The 20,578-nt window shown below is 40.8% G+C and overlaps 1 protein-coding gene across 12 annotated transcripts in view; it reads right to left on the reverse strand.

The window, feature by feature from the left end:
* Nucleotides 1-126: 126 nt before the first annotated feature.
* SEMA4D (semaphorin 4D) overlaps nucleotides 127-20,578 on the reverse strand; it is a 100,217-nt gene continuing 79,765 nt past the window's right edge. For 7 of the 12 annotated variants that reach the window (XM_064736218.1, XM_064736220.1, XM_064736223.1 and 4 more), the window contains one exon: nucleotides 17,018-19,487. In XM_064736218.1, the coding sequence (XP_064592288.1) occupies nucleotides 18,568-19,487 (920 nt within the window). In that variant the 3' untranslated portion in view covers nucleotides 17,018-18,567. Of the gene's footprint in view, nucleotides 2,489-5,156; nucleotides 5,367-7,578; nucleotides 7,601-12,372; nucleotides 12,389-14,570; nucleotides 14,596-16,457; nucleotides 16,665-17,017; nucleotides 19,488-20,578 lie in introns of those variants that run through there. The other 5 variants (XM_064736226.1, XM_064736227.1, XM_064736225.1 and 2 more) reach the window with 5 other exon arrangements.

Raw genomic sequence — 20,578 nt, forward strand, 5'->3', positions numbered from 1 at the left:
TTTGTATTCCCACTCACTCCAGAGAACTAAACTGTGGAGCAGAGAACTATGGCAAGTATGCTCCAAATCGGTTCAACAAATGGAGGAGAAACAATTCAAGAAAAGTCTATTTATAGTTGTCCTGAGAACAAAAACTTATGAGAACAAATGAGAAAAAAATTAACTCTGGTGGTACTGGAAGTCTTCATCAGCATTAATTACCTATGTGAAAAACAGGGAAAATGGTTAAGAAAAGTAGGGAAAAAATGAGTTTTCACCCTGCATGTGTGACAAGATGGTCTGATACTGAAAAAAAAAAGGATCATTCAAGTCTTAGCATGAAGAGACTGCTTTCTTTAATGTCAGAAACACTGATTTAAATCTTACCAGTTAGGAGAGAACTTAGGGATGTGTATGAAGCTTTCTGATACCACTCGAAGCAGCTCTCTGCCTGAGCTTACTGATTATAAGGGAGCACCTTACTTGCTTCCAGATTGTTGATTGAGCAGATAATAGAGAAAATTTAATATATACATCGGACTTTTGTTTCCTACGTGCAGAAGGACAAAACTCTGAGCAGTAATGCAGTAGAACACTTCTACTGTGGATAGTGTGTAGGTCCTCACATTTTCAGTCTGATCATCACAATTGATCATCATAAGGAATGGTCTTTGAATTCATTCAGCATAGAATTTTTAAGCTACATTATCTCAAACATAGAAGAAGAATTTGCAAAAACTAAAGAGTCTTCTTGCATTCTTTGTAATCTATCTGCATTTTAAGCATTAGTCAGAACTTCTTTATTTGGTATAGAAACTTTATTACTATGGTTTAAGCCCAGCCAGCACCACCCAGCCTCTCACAGTGGGAGAAAAGCAGAAGGGTAAAAGCCAGAAAACCATGGGTTGACATGATGACAGTTGAATAGAAAAAGCAAAAACCATTGACACAGGCAAAGCAAAACAATTCATTTAGTGCTTCCCATGGGCCGGCAGGTGTTCATCCATTCCAGGAGTGCAGGGCCCATCACACATAATGGTTACTTGGGAATACAAATTACATCATTCCAAAGTGCCTCCCTGCCTTTATGTACTGAGCATGATGCCACATGGTCTGGAATATCCCCTTGGTCACTTTGGGTCACCTGTCCTGGCTGTGTCTCCTCCCAACCTCCCATGCACCCCCAACTTCTTTGCCATTGTGGCAGTGCTGAAAGCAGAAAAGGCCTTGGCTCTGTGTGAGCCCTGGTCAGCAACAGCAAAAACATCTCTCCATTACCAACCCTGTGTTCAGCACAAATCCAGAACATCAAGTCTCACACCAACCACTGTGAAGAAAATTAACTAAAACCCAGCACAATTACCAGAGGAAATATCTTTGAACAAATGAGCTTGCTGACACTAGAAAGGAATGCTCTTCAAAACCCTGGCACCATAAGGGTAAACATAGTAAAAGAAAAATAAGTGTGCAAGTTGAAATGCCTTTAAATAAATGTGATCCACGTCCTAATTTCTAAATCTTATGCCAAGATCCTCCAGCCCAAAATTATCTGGTTCGCTTAATGAACTCAAAACAGAAAACATCGTATCACATTCTTTGAACAGCACAAATCTTGCTGAGACTACTTTTGTTCTTTATTAAGCTAAAATGGCTGACAAAAGAAAACCAGAGATGGGATGGGTGGCTTCTCTTGTACCATGTAACTTAGCTTTGGTGCAGTAAGAATATCCCCTTCTACTTCATGCTTGAGGTGATTCTCCTGAATATCGGTTTTAATGTCAGCACTAACACTTGAAAAGACATCTCCAAATGCTATAATAATAAGAATAACAGGTACTCTTAACTTGCATATGTTTCTCCTTCTAGCCTGTTAATTCCTTTGTCCATTAGAGGCTGTTTCTCTTGTTGCAGGTCTCCTGAAGAAAAATTTTAGAATGATGTGTTAATACCACTCTAAAAATGGGGCTTAAGGATGCCTATACTAACTGTTCCACAGACAGCAAGCACATAATATCTAAGGTTTTCAAAAGTGATCTCCTAGCTGTTGGAAAAAAATATTAAGAGATGGGTATGGACTTCTTTTAAAAATAAAAAAGGTCAGCTTTTATGGACAGTGCCATTTATAAAGTCCAGTAGTCTCTGCAATCCAGTTAGTCTACAGATGTGATGAAATTTATCGACTCCATTCACTATACGCAGAGTTACTGTGTTGGGCAGGAACAGAGCTACTGACTGATGAGCACTTGGTTAGTGGGCTGAAGGAATAAGCTGACACAACTGCAATAAATGTCATACACAGACTTCACTGCTGAGTGGGTCAGGAATGATGATGTGTACTGGAACACTGATCATTTTGTTATATCAGTACATGCAGTTGCAGAAGAGCAAGAGGCAGTCTGTAAAAGTCTTACCCATGTTTTCCTCCAATTTTGCATCATCATGTCATGTTCACTGATGGCACTTCTCCAGGTATCAAATTCTTTGGTCCATGCTTCCTGACCAGTACTATCTGAGAATGGAAATGGGATGATTCCATAACCATATAATGGCAGAAGTCAGTACCTGATCAGATCCAGGACTGCCTGTCCTGCAGGAATGGGGCTAGAAGGAACCCCCATCCTTCATTTTGCTCTACATCCTTTCATGTTATTTGGCAGTAAGTTTTGTTTAAATGCTTATGTCTCTTACACTGTGCCTCCAGAGCAAAGGGGTTCAGTGCCATTATCTGTGATTCAAGATCTAAAAGGTAGGATGTACAAATTAATTGTTCAAACCCGTCTAACAAGCACAGGAATGCTCCAGGCAGATCATAAGCCTGGGCAGAAGAGTGACATGTTGGAGAGGACCAGTTAACATGATGGACATGTCCAGTTAGTACTTCCCATTTTTCAGTAATCACAGGACCTCAGTCAGGAAAAGACCTCTGAGATCATCAAATCTGACCTATGATCCAACCTTGTAAAATCCTTGTCAATGATCAAATCCTTGTCAACCAGACCATGGCAGCCAGTGCCACATCCAGTCTTCCCTTAAACACCTCCAGGGACAGCGACTCCACCACTTCCCTGAGCAGCCTACTCCTATGTTTAATTATCCTCTCTGTGAAGAAATTCCACCTAATGTCCAGCCTAAACCTCCTCTGGGACAGCTGAGCCTGTATCCTCTTGACCTGGGAGAAGAGACTGGCCTCCCACTTGGCTACACCTTCCTCCAGGTGGTTCTGAGTGATGAGGTCTCCTCTGAGCCTTCTTTTCTTCCTCGCTAAACAGCCCCAGCACCCTCAGCCACAGGACTTGTGCTCCAGACCCTTCACCAGCTTTGTTGCCCTTCTCTGGACATATTCCAAGCATCTCAACCTCACTCTCCATCACCTTCCCAAACTGAGGGGCCCAGAACCAGACACAAACCCAAGGTGAGGCCTCACCAGTGCCGAGTACCAGATACCATCACTGCCCTGCTCCTGCTGGCCACACTGCTGCTGATACAGGCCAGGAGCCATCGGCCTTCTTGGCCACCTGGACACAGCTGGCTCACGTCCAGCTGCTGTCACCTGCACTCCCAGGTCCCTTTCTGCCTGGCCACTGCCCAGCCACTCTGATCCTAGCCTGTAGCACACAAGGGGTTATTGTGTCCAAAGTGTGGCCACAACACTTGGACCTGGTCCAACACCCAGAACTTGGTCTTGTTGAGCCTCATATTGCTGGATTTGGCCCATAAATCCAGCCTGTCCATACCCCTCTGCAGAGCCCTCCTATTGTATTGATTAACACTCCCCCCTAACTTGGTATCTTCCTAAGTTTGTTAATGAAAGATTCACACCCTCATCCATGTCGTCAGTAAAAATATTGAACAGAACTGGCCCCAGCACAGACCCCTGAGGGACACCCCTGGTGACTGGCCCCAGCTGGATGCAGCACCATTCACCAGAACTCTCTGGGCCCAGCCATCCAGCCAGTTCCTAACCCAGCAAGGAGTGCTCCTGTCCAAGCCCTGGGCTGCCAGCTTTCCCAGGAGTGTGCTCTGGGACACAGTGGCAAAGGCCTTGCTGAAGTCCAGGTACAACATCCACAGCCTTTCCTGCATCCAGCAGGCAGGTCACCTGGTCAGAAAAGGAGACCAGGCTGGTCAGTCAGGCAGGACCTGCCCCTCCTAAACCCACTCGGGCTGGGTCTGATCCTTTGACCGCCTGTAGATGTCATGTCATTTCACTCAAGAGATCCTTATACTTCCTTACACTGGTAATTTTAAAAGGGCTATGTGGCTGCATCTTGGTTTATTTGCCAGCTTTTTTTGCAGAATGTAAGACTCATGATGACATATTTTTTATTTATCTTTTGGGACAGTAGCAACAGTCATATGTTTTTAGAGCACAGTGAGAGCCCCTCTGTCTGTTTTACATTTAGAGGGGTTTTGTTGAGATGCTCTTAATTCTGTTTCTGAGTACTACTTCAAAGTAACTGGAGTGATTGCATGGCTTTTCTCTGTCATTGAAAAAAAAAGCATTGAGCCTTCCTCGACAGACTCACATTTGGTATTAACCAGCTTCTTAATTTTTCCTTCATCTTGCAAATAAAATTCCTGCTGTTTTTTTAAGGACTATTCAGATCTTCTCTACACCTGTGTAAGGTCTCAAGCACTAATTGCAGCAGGCAGTCTTGATGCCACAAAACCCTGCAGCTGCTGAAGTTACCTAACTGCCCTCCTGCCTAGTTAGTGTCCAAATCGAGCAGACGGAATGACCTTGCTCAATCCAAACCATAAGTGGTCTACAAATAATGCAATTTTTAAAATCCAGCATAGTGGGAGCTTATCTTTACCATATGACTTCCTTAAGTCCTTATAAATTAAAGAATTTCTCTACATTACCCTGTAGAATTCTATCAGAGTACTTATTGGTAGCTCTCCATTACTCATCTGATTTTCAGGTTTTTTGAATTAGTTTATCAGGTTTTGGTTCAATTTCTAGATCATAACTGCTATTTTACATTAGTCCTTTGAGGGGGGGTGTAGAAGAAGGAGGTTTTATGCTGCTAAATCCTTTCCATAAATGAAGTGCACACTAATAGAGAAGGCAAAAGTTACCATCTTCAGGTATGCACATTTTCTGGGTGAGTATTACAGAGCTTTACTCATATCAGGGTCAGGCCAAACATGGCATGCTCTCGAAACAAGCCTACCTTTATCTCCCACTGTGACCAGCACTTCTGATGTTGTGTTCCCAGCTTTTGAGATGAATGAACATCTGTATTCTGTGTTTTCTGATACTGAATCTTTCACCCAGCTGAGAACATGCACTCTGCCATCAAGCAGCATGTGAGATTGCTCCGTGATGCATGCCTTCATCATTTGTCCATTCTTCCTCCAGACAAAGTGGGAGTTATCTGGACCTGTGAAAATGTCAGGTTATTCTGTAAGAAAATAGAAGATGAGTCTTTGTAAAAGAAAACAAACCCCATCACGTCGAGATTAGGCTTAAAAACATAAATGGTTGATAGAAACGTTTCTTAGGTTTCTTCAGCTGAAATTCTGAGTACCAAAAACCTGGGATTGAGAGGAGCTAGCACGGGAAATTTAGGTTCAAGCCAAAGTTGAGGGTTTGTATTGAGGAATTCTGTGTGGATCTCACAACAGGGAACTTAGCACACACAATAAGAGCCAGTGATGAACACCAGCACCATCTGCCTGTGCCAACTCCTGTAGCACCAGGACACACTGCTACTGCTGCCCAACCCAGGTCCTGGTTCACAGCTGACACCACCTGAGACATGCCTCGCAGGATCTGAAAAAAAGGCCAGGAGGGGAAAAGTTCAAGAACTCAGCACGTCAAAGATACTGGAACTAGTAATGAAAGAGGAAGAATTGGAAAAAGCACAGAACCAGTAGGCACACCAGGCACTTAAGCAGGACAGAACTTGAAGGAACCTTGGATCAACAACAAAGAGCAAACTAATTTTTTAGATTTGTTACTATTATTTGTCTTAACCTGCAAGGGCAACATTTGAATAAATCAGAGATTGACAGTAGCCTGGAGGACAGAACAGCTGTTCCCAGAAAACTAGCTAGCAAGGTAGCTTGAAGTGCACTTGGCAGCATCAGAAGCTTTCCATTTTAAAACACAGACATCTGGGCCAAGCTAAGAACTTGGTAATTCTTATGTTTAAAACATGACTATTTCTCCCTCTGGGCCTAGGATCCAGACTAGCCTTAGCAAGAGAAGATGTGAAGAGAAATTTGGGGTAAAAAGAAAGTTAACTATGGCTGCAAATATCTTGAACAGAGCCTACTACAGCTTTTACTGTGAGCACTTCATATTGCAAGTTGATGTGGCATTTTTTCCCTAGAAAAATACAATTCTGTCATTAAGTTTTAGATAATCATGCAGAAAAAAAACACAAATAGTTTTTACATTTGTGTACATATTAGGTATTTGTAGATAGTAGACATTTTTACATTGTGTAAAAAGGAGATCATGGCAAATTCATAATTCCTAAGTTTTATTTCCAAATCTCCCACAAATATGGACACATAAATTAGCAGTAAGGGTAAGAGTGAATGACAGAGGACATGATCTAGTTAAAGCATTGTGGAGTTTCTCTGAGGGAAGTGGCACAGTCTGAAGGGCTGCCAGCAGCTCTAACAAAGCAGAAAGGGCAAGCAAACACTGGACTGAAAACAGCTGGTCTAGCACATACCCGTTCTTTCCAAATGTGTTTTATGGATGTTTGCACTCATTCTACAGTTAACAGCAGATAGGTTACATATCACTACGTTCATGGGAAGTCTGGAACCAGGGACAAATTATTCTGTAACCTAAATCTGAAGTTGGAATTTGGCCAAATGGGAGGAATGGTATAAGTGCAAGCACAGCAAAAACATCAAAACTCTTAAGTGCCATTTTAGAGACATGCAAGGAAGGAGCATGTTTAGTGCAGGACACTTCCCTAAACTTATTTCAAATGTACTATTCACACCAGAGAACCTGCTCTATTTTCTAGTGCTGAAGATCCCAATTGTGCTGGAAAATTGCCAAAATTTCAGCTTACATCCACATTTCACCAAGAGATTAAAATGCAGCAATTTCCTTATACATGAAATTTTGCAAGCTGTGTTGGTTCAGATTAGCCCCTTATGAAGTGCAGCTAGGCAATTTTACCCTTCCATTGTTTTTCTGTGCAGTCAGAAGCACTGGAAATCCCCAGAGATACACACTCATCCCCACTTACACTGGTTGACAGTAAAATTTAGATGCAAGAAGTACTCAGGGGTTTCCTGATCCTGTTTCAGTGCAGCTTGTTTCCAACCTTCAGGCAATTACCTTCTCTACTTTCATTTTCAGGATGGATCAATAAAAAAAAAAATACACTGTGACACAGTTTCATCTGCAAAAATTTTGAATCACATTTTTTAAATGCAAATTTTCTACAACTCTATGCTGAGAAATTCAGACTCCGATGTAATGCTTAGGGAAATAATTTTTGAAGCTAAAGGAAAATAATAAAAACATATACTCTGCTTTTTCTTAACTGTCATTACAATACAAATGTTTTCACATGTCTAGTGCAACCTTTAAAATACAAGTTTCTGATCTGATCTACTTACTTTGCCATCCATGTTAGGAATGCTTGAAAGATTTTAAGAAAGTCATTTTATTAAAACATAATATTCAAGCAGAGAATTAAACAGCACACCAGGACAGGTACATAAGTAACTATGTCTAAGCAGCCATGAAATACATTTCAAACAGTTAACTTCAAAAACATTGCTTCAATAAACTACACTAGTTACACATGATTAAATAAAATCAACTTCACCACCTTGATGATTTTAGAAGGGGAATTTAACAGTTATCAAACAAAAATACAAGAAACTTTGCGTCATTATCTGAATTACCCTTTTCTTTGCATAAGGCCTTCAAAATTTCCAGTGTCTGTGGCAGCACTTGCTTCTTTCCCACACAGATTTCATTTTCTCTGTTTTCAGTAGTTTGAATGAAATGATAATGCCCAGGTAGTAACGGCCAGAGTAGTAATGACCCTTGTAGTTTCTGCCAGCACAATGGGTTCTCTGATATATGTCAAGTCAGGCTGGGTTACAAAAACCACATATTTAATATAAAGATGAGTATTTCTCAATATTTCCATGAGACAAAAAATTCAACCACCATTGTTAGCACAGAAACTCAAACCACTGGAACTGCTTGTTATCTTCTACCCACAGTCTGAATGCATTCACTGGGTTATTGGTGTAAATGTGACCTAAGGTTAAAAGAATCAAGTAAATAAAACCAGACTGAAAGGACTGAAGTATACAGCTACAGATTCAGAGCAGCATGGGGATGTGCCCTGCTAAGCTGGACCAAATTAAGCATTTGCCATATACGCATCACATCCTAATAGACATATGGTTTTCAAGACAGCTTGGAAACACTAATTTAAAAGAAGTAGATTATGGATCAAGCAGAGCTCAGCAAATAAGGCAGGGGGAGCAAGAGTGAGTACTAGCCATGCGCTGCCATGTGCAGAGTGTGGAGACATTTCAAAAGTGAAGCTACCTTATAGAACCTGAGCCGTGCTACCACTGGTGGTGGTTCAGCACAAGGCCTCCCTCATTTCTAAAGGGTAGCATTTGAAGCTAGAAGGATAGCATTTGAACAAGACTTCCCCACATTCATGAAAACACTTCCAAGACAGGAGAGTTAATACACAAGCAGGAACCATCAGAAAACCTACACTCCAGCTAATAATTTCTGCAAATTGACAGCAAATTGAAATCCAGTGAAGATAATTGACAGGTATCCCAGACAGAAATTCTACCAGGGTAACAAAAAGTCTTTTACACAAATTCCTATAATCTAGACAAAGCACTGCTACCAGAGGCTATCACAGGGATGGGAAGTTCAGGTTTACAAAAATCCTCCTTTGTATAACCCAATACACATCAAAACCTCTTTCAAAGCTCACCACATGCATCAGATTAAGAACGGCACCTGGATTTAATGCTTGTTATCAAGCTTGTGGCTTTGCAGAATTCTACTGAAGCAAACATCCAAGATTTCTGAAAACCAAGATCATACAGGAAGCTTTCATCTGGAGCAGGGATTAAGTTTTTAAAAGACACTATAATCTGGATGCAGGAAGGTTTTCTTTTAAATAGACATCAAAGTTAGGCCAGGAAGAGGTTAGTCAATCATTAATATGAAACATTACCACCAGCACTACTCAGTATGTGAACGAAAGATTTAGGGCTGGCCACAGTTTCTTGAGTTGTACGAGAATGAGTCATTGCTGCTGATCAGACACCGAATAATAAATCAGTATGAAGTGAAGCCATCAGAGGGAAGATGATTGGAAAAGTGGGCAGAAAAAAATCTTTAAATTGAGACGAGCATTTTAGCAGTTTTCTGAAAATAGAGTGCAAGTTACATAGCCTGTACCCCCTATAAACAGGGGTGCATTTTTTTTGTACTTTCATTGGTTGGTGTTTGATTGTTACATCAGGGCAATTCATTCTAGAAGACAAGCTTGACAGCAGTGGAAAAAAAGCCAATAAGAAGCCAAGAAAACAGACCTCTCTGAAATGCCAGAGAATATTACTTCCAATATCAAGTATTTCATACTGAAGAATGCAAAAGGTCTGTCAGACACCTAGTGCTTCATTACATTACCCATCCCTTTGTGTAACATCAACACCACAAGCTGATGCAGCCTAATTATGGCAGATGGAAAGCAGGAAGTGCTTCCTATGGAACGTGAACCACATAAGAGCTGGAAGCAGCAACCCGTCACTAGAGGTGGTGCAGAGCACCTACACTAGTGACTCTAGGGTAGGTGCAAGTAGCACACAGCATCCGTCTTCTCAGAGTGGAATTTAAACACAGGTGGGGAACACAGCTGACTGCCCCATTAGAGAAATATGCAATTTGTAACTGTTCATGCATTTATCTACATGCTCACTGAGGAGTGTCCATATAAAGGTTTTGCAATTGGAACCTGGATAATAGTGAAAAAAAATCTGATGAAGCACTAGTAAGCTAGAACCAGGGACTGTCACCAAAAATAAACAAACAAACAAATGTTCTGCTTTCACAGCATCACAGAATTAACTAGGTTGGGAAAGCCCTTAGAGATCCTCAAGTCCCACCTATAACCTAACATCCCCCTTACCAGCCAGAGCACAGCACTAAGTGCCACATCCAGTCTTTCCTTAAACACTTCCAAGGATGATGACGTTATCTACCATCTCCCTGGGCAGCCTATTCCAATGCCAAATCACTCTTTCTGTGAATAACTTTTTCCTGATGTCCAGCCTAAACTTCCCCTGGCACTTTGTGTTTGCCTAATTATTTTTTGCCATCCTATCAGTTAACAATGCCACCACATTAGGTTTTAAAATAAAGTGAAGAAAATTGGAGAAAATATTTTAGGGAGTAACATGCTCTCCAAAAATCACTTCTGTTCTCCAGAGAACACAAACTACTGCTTTTGCTTTGTCTGATAGGTAAATCTAGCAGGAAGATAACTGAAGAGATGGAAATGAGATTTTCATCTCCACTGTGGGGACAATGCACGCAATATGCTGAGACAGTTCTAGTAGCAGTTTCTGTTGAAATAGTTTAAAAAAGATGACAGCTTTGTTCTAAATTAGTACTCAGTTTATCACATCAATGGATTATTAATTACAAGTCTATAGGCTGTAGCTCTCACGGGGAAGAAAAACAAGTGTATGTGGTAGTCAGGCTGCAATCCTGGCTGGCAGGGGGTAAAAAGATATTCTGAGGAAAACAGCCTAAAATTGTGGTTATGGTCCAGATTCAAATCCATCACATCTCACTAGGCAGGGCTGGGAAATGCAGGTGCTCAATCATGGCCAGGGTGTAGCAGTCATTACCAGGGTACTGCTTCAAGCTGAGACATTACTGAATCAAGAGTTCCGCATTGGCAGGGAGAAAAAGCTGAAATATTTATGCTGAACTGCAAAAAAAGAAAGGCTAAACTAGGAGGTCAGGTAAACTTCTGCAAACAAATGGTAGAGAGAAGAAAATACACACCTAAATGAATCCCTCTCCCTCCTGATAGAAGACATCCTAAAAAGCATTTGGGTCTCAAAGCCCCCAGTGTGAAGCAAACTTCTCCTTTCATTCATACCTAGTCACACTACAAAGGCTGGTGCAGATTCTGCTCCCTCGCAGTCCCCCAGAATTGTGTACATGAAATTCAAATGAAGAATACTGCCATTCTGTGACCCAGGCAGTCCATCTCTGCTGACAGCCCATGCAGCACCCAATCCCCAAGCAAGCTGAAAAGCTGAACTACACAACTGAACAGAGGTGCTGCTTCACAGAGGGACTCCTGCACGGAGGCGCCAGCTCTTTGCCTTGGCCTCAACAGAATTCTTAACAAGCTGCTCTCTCAAAAGGGTGGCTTATTCAAGGGTGTGTGCGAGGGTAAAAACTGGTGAAAACCTGGGTTTTTTTACCAGTGGAAAGCTCTGAAAACCATGCAAGGGCTTTGTTTCCCCAAGCCCTGTGCTGACACAAGATGCAGCAGCAAGCGTGAGTGGCGAGCGTACAGAACACCACTGGTGTGCACGGGACACGCTGCAGCAGGCGTGCAGCCACGGGTGTGCCACACACACTGCAACAGCAGGGACCACTGCCGGCTGCAGCTGCTGCTCCTAAGGGACTGAATCTCCCAAGGTACTTTAGGGCCTTTCTTTATGTTTTGATCATTTATAAACTATGAAAAGCCAAACAACATGTTTCTCAACTGCACCTTATTACCCATTCTGCAGGAAAAACCTGTACGAGTGCAATCAGCTGCAAGCTGTGAAATGTAAGAAAACAATAAACTAATGAAATCTTCTAAGGAAAAAATCACAAGATGCTTTTGGCTCCACTTCGTTTTTTTCTTGTTCTCCCCTTTTTTAATTTGATGCCTGATACTTTTTAATTTGCCTTATGCTTAAATTACTTTCACACTACATTTATTCTAGTCTTTACTGGAAAACTAATATAAAGTTAAAACAAAACAAAGCAACCAAACGAACAACAACAAAAAATAATCCCAAAAGCAACAACAATTAAAAAAAAACAAAACCGAAACAAAAACATAAACAAAAAGGCCTTCTTGTTGCACACCTTTCCAGATATTTCATACTGTGACCACAGTCTTTCTACCTTAAACTACACAACAAAGAAAAATTTTGCAAAAATGTTTCAAAATCTGATGCTGGTGCCAGAATTCAAGAATGCACCATCCATGTCACTAATAAAAATTAATTTTCAATTTTATTCCAGAAATCACTATAAAGCTCACATCAGAGCTCAGGTAACTGCAGCACTTACAAAGGTGTTTAATGCTGTTGGTTTTGCATGCAGACTTAGATAGGAGGGTCTCAGCAGATCCCAGGTCTGAAAAAATAAATGCCAGCATTGTAGTACGAAAATTACACTCCTAAGATAACACAAAGTACCAAAGGTATGTATGTGTAATGTCTGTGAGTTTGATGCAAAATGGATCTGCAATATTTATCCAATTTTATAAAACTTCCAAGTCCTTTTCTGTCATATATTAAAGGAATAATCTTAATTTTTCAATTGATTTTCCAAATGCATCCTAAATAATAATAAACATGTGGCATGTCAGAGATCTGCACACAGGAAAGGTTTGATAGTGCCATGGTGTTGTTAAGCAATGTATAATCAGTGCAAAAATAACTGAAAAAAGAGGTACAAAACCACAAAATTACAAATTAACGGCTAAGAAATAACTAGCCGAATACAGTGAAATTAAGTCAAATAGCACATGATAAAAGGTCTGTTGAGGCGACAATTAATAAAGTGGGATATGAAATTGTTTAACAAGGTGCAAACTTACCCACAGGAAGATAAACCAGCCATTTATTAAGCATACAGATTTAAGTCATGGTATTGCTTCATGAAAGCATCACTGCTCAAATCTCAAAATATACTGCATAAAAATTTGAAAATCTTCTAAAGTGTTGAAATATTTGTTCAGTGGATTGGTTTGTCCTAGAAGATTCAGAGCTTTTCCTTCCAAGGCTACCAATTAAACCATTCTCACATTTCAAAAACTAATACTATATCTCTCCAAAGCTGTAATGAAGAGCCACTTACCAACTTCAACTGGCTATAAAACACAAGTGTATGAAAAAGTGCTATTTGATATTGGTCCTCTTGTAAGAACAGAGAAGTAACAACTCAAGTAAAGTCAATTCTAAGATAGTGATATGCTGCAATGTAAATGCTGTCATTTGTCACTCTGGACAGACACTTTAAAGAACATTCCTAGGCAGGCTCATTCTGCTCTGGCTGCTGCACACCTCCATGCCTCTCCTGACTGAGCTCTACGCCACACCAGACCACCCCAGGGCACCATGGCTGATGCAATCATGCAAATGATGCAAAAAATCCTCTCCCAAGAATGAATTACTCATTTCCATGGGTAAGCCAGTCTCTGACAGGTGACCTCCTCCTCCTCCTGAGGAAAAAAAAATTTCCCCACCCTTCTGCATGTCTTTCCTCTTCAGGCTCCACCAAAGAAGAATCTCTAGTGATCTACTTGCAATTATGATTCTTGCAAGTTATGGATCTTTTCTTCCACAGATGTGGGAAACTTTCTTGTACTCCCAAAATAGCATAACCACAGGGAACAGGCATTGTACATGTTATCAGATACCTACCTCAGTATCTCCATTAAATAGTAACTCCTTGAAAGTGTATTTCCAAGTTCACAGAACTTTTATGTCGAAACTACTGTTGGGTTTTTTTTTTGCCAAGAATGAAAACAATCCAAAATGTAAAATCTCCAGCTACAGATGAATCAAGGGAGGATATCATCTTGACACCATGTACACAGAGAGGCTTGATATGGAGGCGAAGCACAGGGTTCTTCAGTGTTTGATTATAAAAGCATTTAAACTATTGCACAGCACACTCACCATATTTTAGTTTTGTCTATGAAATTATGGACATGGAGATACTACTCTAAAGCTGGGGGAGGAGGTGCCAGTAAAACATCTTCCAGCAAAACCAAAACTCTGGAAAAAACCTGTTCCTACTATACCTAATTATAGCAGAGCACACCAGAGAAATTATACAGCAAGTGCGTGCACCACCAACTCACTGTCTCTCCCTGAACCAGATGGTGCAGTATTTTGTTCAATTTATCTGAAATTCACCTGAACTGCCTCTGAAAGTTTTTAAAATTCTGTAATGGGAGAGAAAACTTATATTAGAGAAAGCACACAAACCTAATGTTTGCCCATTCACATACGGCAGACAGGTCTCTGGAGAAATGTGAGAATCTCTGGGGGAGCAGAGACAAACTGGGAGCAAATTTGCCAAGGGAGATTTATTCCTCCCTTTTCCAGAAGAGCAGGAGTATTCCATGCTTGAAAAAACTTATTTTTCAGAAAAAATATAGCAGTTTGCCACTAGTGCTGTTCGTGGTGTATCCACTTAACTTTACCTAATGGAAATGAGCCAGTTATAAGGTTGTAAAGACTTATCCCCAGGCAAGCTTTCAGGTTAAAACATGTGAGATGAGTAAGAGATGAACAAAATAACTCACCAGCTCCTGCTGAGTTTCCAGACAGCTTGAAACAGATATTTACAATTAAAAAAAGGGAAGAGATTCAGCAATTCTGATAAAATAACAATTAAGTTAGAAACTTAATTAAAAATAGGCTTTGAGGTTTTACTGGATGATGTGGCAATCTATGTATTTGCATCATACAATTACTGATGCCATATCCTTTCTTGCGGACAACCAGGAACAACGTTTAACTCTCTGCCAGTCTTATTTAACCCTTTTGCTCCTTGCAAACACATTTTACCTCACATTCATAGCTGAGAGAAATCATGTTCCACTAAAGCTATGTTAGTATAAAGAAATATCAACTGACATTGAACAAATTTGAACAAATCCAAAGAGAGACCTTCCTTGCAAAAGCAATTGTTTAGCCACCCCCACCCAAGATGAATTCATACATCCTCACGTGCAGGACCCAGAAAGATGCAAATATTTGCACCAGTTCTGTGTGCTGGTCTGCATTTGGTGGTTTGTTTGTTTTTCAAATCAAGAGACTGAAATCGTTAATTCTGGGTAAGAGAAGAGTGTGAGGTGTCAGCCAATTGCCTTGCTTCCCAAAGGGAGCAAAAACTCTATCCATAATACAAAGTCCGGTTCTTCCCTGCTTTGACAGGCATTAGAAGCGCTTCCATAGCTGGGTCACCTTGGCCCCACCCTGTGCTATTACTGTATCCCTTGGATTTCAGGGGGTTGTTAAGAGTTTCTTCCAGTATTCACCCGCTACACCTCCTGAGGAATGGAGCCCACACGCTGACTTTAGGACACTGTACCTTCCTTCCTAAATGGATTACTAGGGCAAATACAATTACTGACAACTTTTAAGAGCAGCATCAGCATCACATAAAGATGGGCATGGCTGGATGAAAAAAAGTAATTCTAAAATGAAGTCTAGGCCTGTAGCACAATTATCAAACTGTTTACATCTTCTGTGCTACTGTAACTTTTTTTTTCATAGTGGACTACCAAGTTTCCGAATTGCCTATTGCAAAAGTGAACAAATTACTGCTGAAAAGTGCTTTCCAATCTGAATTATTCTAGTCTATGAAAGAGCCTTCATCCCACTGTTGTTCCTTTTAGCCACTGAAATACAAATAGTGCCTTTCTTAAGATCTATGCTAATAAAGACTTAAGCATTTTGATCTTCTTCCATATAACACTAACAGAGATGCCAATATGGAACAACACTACTTTTTATATTCAATCTATACACTTTCTTCTTTTAAAGAATAAGGTTACATACAAAGACCTGTTTTGATCCATTAAATCATACTTAGTTTAAACCAGCAATTACAAATTGTAACTTGTAACAATCCAAACAAAAACTGGGGAAAAAAGCTGAATTGCAGTGAAAAAAACAATCTTTGTCCTCCTGTACACCTCAGATAATATATCTGCTATAAAATGGAAGTTATTACTGTATGTACTTCACCACTGGAAATAAGATGGAAAAAGGAATGACTGACCTAGTCCACAAAATATGCTAAGTTCAAATTCAGTAAAAGTGCATTTCTTAAACTGCATACACTCTGACAATGAAAATACCTGCCTGCTAAACATCCATATGTAATCCTGATTCACTGACTTCCTTCAGCATGCAAGTGAGCCAAATAAAATCAACTGCTGATCAACACACTAAAGTGATTGCTGAAATCAGAGCCTCTGTGATACAGCACGGTACTTGCAGTGACTTATTCTTGGTAGGAGCACATTAGCACCCTGATGCATGTTGGCATCCTGATAATGCCTCTCTTTGTTCTTGTTTTCCCCCCACCCCCAAACATCACAAAAGTTAGGATTCATATATGGTGACATAGCTAAACCTTTAATGCAGAAAGTGCTGGCTTATACAGGGGTCCTCCAACTTACCTGTGGCTTGGCAGAAGAGGTGGAAGGGTCCCCGGACACTAACATGCTGTGCCTGGTCACTTAGGAAAGGTGGCAACAACATGACCTTTACGGGGTCTTTGCTAGACCAAACATCAGGCTGGGTACTGGTGGGTGAAGGAGGTGAATCACTTCCCACACAGGACAAAAAGGAGGTACCAGTAGGAGGGAAAGGTATAGGAGATGAGGCTGTGTGACAGAAGAGGACAGAAAAGAAAGTAAAAGGGTACTAAGGAAAGAAGTTGCAAGAAATACATCACACAATGAAGAAATAATGCAAAAAAACAAATGAGTTTTAGAAAGGTAGTAAGAGGAAGTGTCCCTAGGCCTCAGGAGAAGAGCACTTTCCTCCTTCTCCCACGCTGTTTTTCTCCCGTCCTTCCCACCTCCCCACCCTGGGTTATAAAACCCATTTAGTTGAAGCCGAGAGGCTGCTTCAAATTAATTACAAAGTTTTTACATTCCCCCCAAGGAAATCACAAGGAACATTAGTGCTTGCCAAATGGAAAGCACTGTGTCACTGTGTCACATTTCAGAAAAGCCAAGATGTAATACAATTTATTTTAATATTTATTCTGTTGTATGTACATAATTAAAAATAGAAAAATAAAACCAAACTGAATCTTATAAAATATAAACTGTTTACACTAAGATGGTCTAAATTATGTTTGCATGAAGGTTCAACACAGAAAAGCAGCCCAGGCATACTGCTATTTACTGTTAAAATGTATTCTACTTCTAGCAATATTTACAGAACAAAGCAGTGAGAGGAACAATTCTTCAGGACTGTACTGCACACATAAAATGCTTTTACAGACAAACAGTGCTGCTGTGAACCAGGCTGAGAACAAATGCACACTTTCACGTTAGCAGGAATGATTCACATAAACAGTTCAAAGGACTGATTGTTTAAGCAGCTCCAGTTTCAGTCTCCAGTTGCATAGGAGAGTGAAGGTATCATCCAGAAAGGGTGACGCTGCAAGAATTTGTCACAAAAAGAAGCTGAGTTATTTCTGAATCTGAAAAGAAGAAAAAAAATCAGCAACGTTTTCTCATCAGGCTGTGTCCTAACAGTCCATTCCAGCAAGTCACCAGCTGAATTGTTGGAAGTTAATTCTTCTTGATTCCTGTTTTGCTTCCACAATGCAAGAAACCTCTTTCCTTGTCACTGCTAATTGACAGTTGCTTGCCTGTACTGTTCTATAAACTAAAGAAAAAAAAATCCAGTTTTGTATAGAAAATAAAATGTGACTATGTCCAGCTGGCTGGCTGGTGGGGGGGAGGAAAAAAAACCTAAAAAAAAAGAGGGGAAAAAAAAATAAAAGCATTTGTTTCCTCCTTCCCCATTCCCCACTTACTCCATGTTTTGTACTGATATTGTTGTACCTACATTTCTAAAAAGCAGCAAAGAAAAGAGCCTTTAAACAAGATTATCCCTGAGTCTTACACAAATCAAGGCAATGCTATCCCCATTATACCTTAAAATCTAAGATACTTGTAGAGCAGTTAAAAAAATTAACTTTAACCAACTAAAGATACCTAGTGTGCCAAAACAAAGCATAAAACTAAAAACAATCACTAAAAGCAAAGAAAAAAAATGTCCCAATCTGGACAAAAGTCTATAATTTACCAATCTGATAAACTAAACTCAATTTCCAATTTGGAATTAAATGAAACTAGATCTTTTTTTAATGGCAACTAAAAATATGTGAAGACTGAATTACTTTTTAAAGCCAACTGAATTATCAAGTTACTTTTACTCTATCGAAGTATATGGCCAAAGAATAAGCAAGTAGCTTCACTAGAGCAAAGTGCTCAGTGGGGGGGAAAACTGGGAATACACAAGTGGTGATCTGAAACTGGCCATTTGAAAAAAAACAGAAAAAAAGACAGTACAACACAAGATGCTATGTCTCCAGACAAGTACACCACTTCTCTAATCTGCTGAGATCTGAACAAAAATTGGCTTGCTGCACAGCTTAAGCATGTGACCCCTGCTATGGCTTAGCTGTCACACCCAGGCTCTCCGTGCTCAAATAGCCAGCCGCAGGAGCACAGCTCACTTCTGCCGCCGAGAGGGACCCGGGCTCCCTCAGTCCCCCTCCACGTCCGAGTCGGCGTACTTGAGCTCGCACTTGACGTCGAAGGGCTTGTCCTTGGCCCCCTCGCGGGAGGCCTGCGAGTCCCCAGCCTGCAGCTGGCTGTTCCCGCAGTCGGGCTCCGTCTCGTAGCCGGTGTCGTGCGCAGGCTTGGGCTGCTCCCCGCTCTGGTGGCTGACGCTGCCCTGCTCCACCAGCGTCTCTTTCACACTTTGCTCGCAATCAGAAAAATCTGACTTCGTTTTCTTCTTGCCAAGCAGCATCACAGAGCGAAATTTCAAGCACTGCCCTGGCAAGTAGCCTTTGTAACAGTTGTAGGAGAGCAGGCACAAAAAGAGAATGAAAAAGAAGAGGAAGAGAAACATCAACAGGAAGTTATCATTTGACTTGAGGAACATTGTCTTTTCCGGGACTGCATCAGGAATTGAATTGAAGAGCTCGGTGTTGGAGGCTACACTTGTTAGGACAGGGCCAATGGGCTTTGTTAATATCCTTACTGTGGTTACTGGTACCATGTGAGTGGTTGAGATGTGAGCAGTGGACCCCTCAGTTGACACAGCTGACACTTTTGGCACATCACTATTACCTTCTGTTGGTGCAGCTGTTGCAGTGGGGCCCACCGTGGTATGCTGCATTTTTTTCAGTTCCAAAACATGCTTAGCCAGCACTTGGGAAAATTTTTTATTTTTCACTTTTTCTTCTGACAAACATTGGTAAACACCACTGTCTCCTTCTGATAAATTGAAGATGAGCAGTGCCTTCTCCAGCAGACGGTACTTGGGACTCTCCACTCTCAGCACATCATCTTTGAACTTCCAAACTACCTGTGCCAGATTGGACTTTTGAGAACACTTGAGTTCTGCTGTGCTCCCATGCTTGAATGTATGCTGTAGGGGATTCTCTCTTACTTTATCTGGAACATCAAAATAAATGTGCAGAGTATCAGCAATGATTCCAGTTTGCTCTAATCTGTACAGCTTCACCAGACTGTTTTACAGTCTTACTGGAAGCATGAAGATTATGGCATTCACCTCACAAGACCAAGTGGACAGCATGCAAGAATCTCAGTAGAATACCAAGCTGCACGTGGAACATCAAGACAAACTAAGAGACAGGACACCTCAACTCTAAGACGGCCTCATTTCTAGATAAAGGTGAGACCTCACTGATCCACAATTGAGCGTGCACCTGAGAAGTCACTATTTGGGAAAGACTAGTGAAGAAGTCACTACTTGGTCTCACCTTATATCTAATCAGTGCATTTTAAGTAAAGTAGCAACTACAAAGTATCCAAGAGGAAAGTGAACTAGGAACTCTCTTCTGAAAAAAAGGATATTTGCATTTATGGCTCACCTGCAACTTATGGCATCCCATAAATTAATTAAAATAATAAAAAGCAAAGCTCTCATGGCAGTCCACACTTTGCTTGGATTATAAATAGAAAGTGAGTATACATCAGGCTCTTAAGGGCATTTTCTACTTGCAGCTACTCCTGTAACTCTACTCCACTTTATGATCTCCTTCATCTGGTGGCCACAGCACACAGGACAAAGAAAGGACCTGTAGCTACTTGCTTTAAAGCACTATGAAAAGTACTTCACACCGCTCTATATCATGTTCTAAGTTCCCCCTCCCCTTTCACCATAAAACCAGCTTTTTTTCAGAACAATTTAATCTGATCTAGCAGCAATAACCAAGCACTTGTCAAAGCTCACAGTAGAATGTCAAATGCTGCATCAAAGAGACAGAGGCCTCTGCATTAGAAGTACTTCTGGTATTGCTTTCATTCACAAGTCACTGTTGAGGTGCCCCCATTCATTTCAGGGGGTTGTGCACTGCACACTGAAATGCATACAAACACAGACAGTTTTTAAGACAACATGCAGGTTGTACAGATGCTCAAATATTCAAAGCAGAATCCCATACCTATTACAATGTAAATGAATGTCCAGGTAATCACAAAAACAAAACTCTCTCACCACTCCACCTAGACATATGAAGGAG

The sequence above is a fragment of the Zonotrichia leucophrys genome, chromosome Z (genome assembly GCF_028769735.1).
Source record: "Zonotrichia leucophrys gambelii isolate GWCS_2022_RI chromosome Z, RI_Zleu_2.0, whole genome shotgun sequence".
NCBI lineage: Eukaryota > Metazoa > Chordata > Aves > Passeriformes > Passerellidae > Zonotrichia > Zonotrichia leucophrys.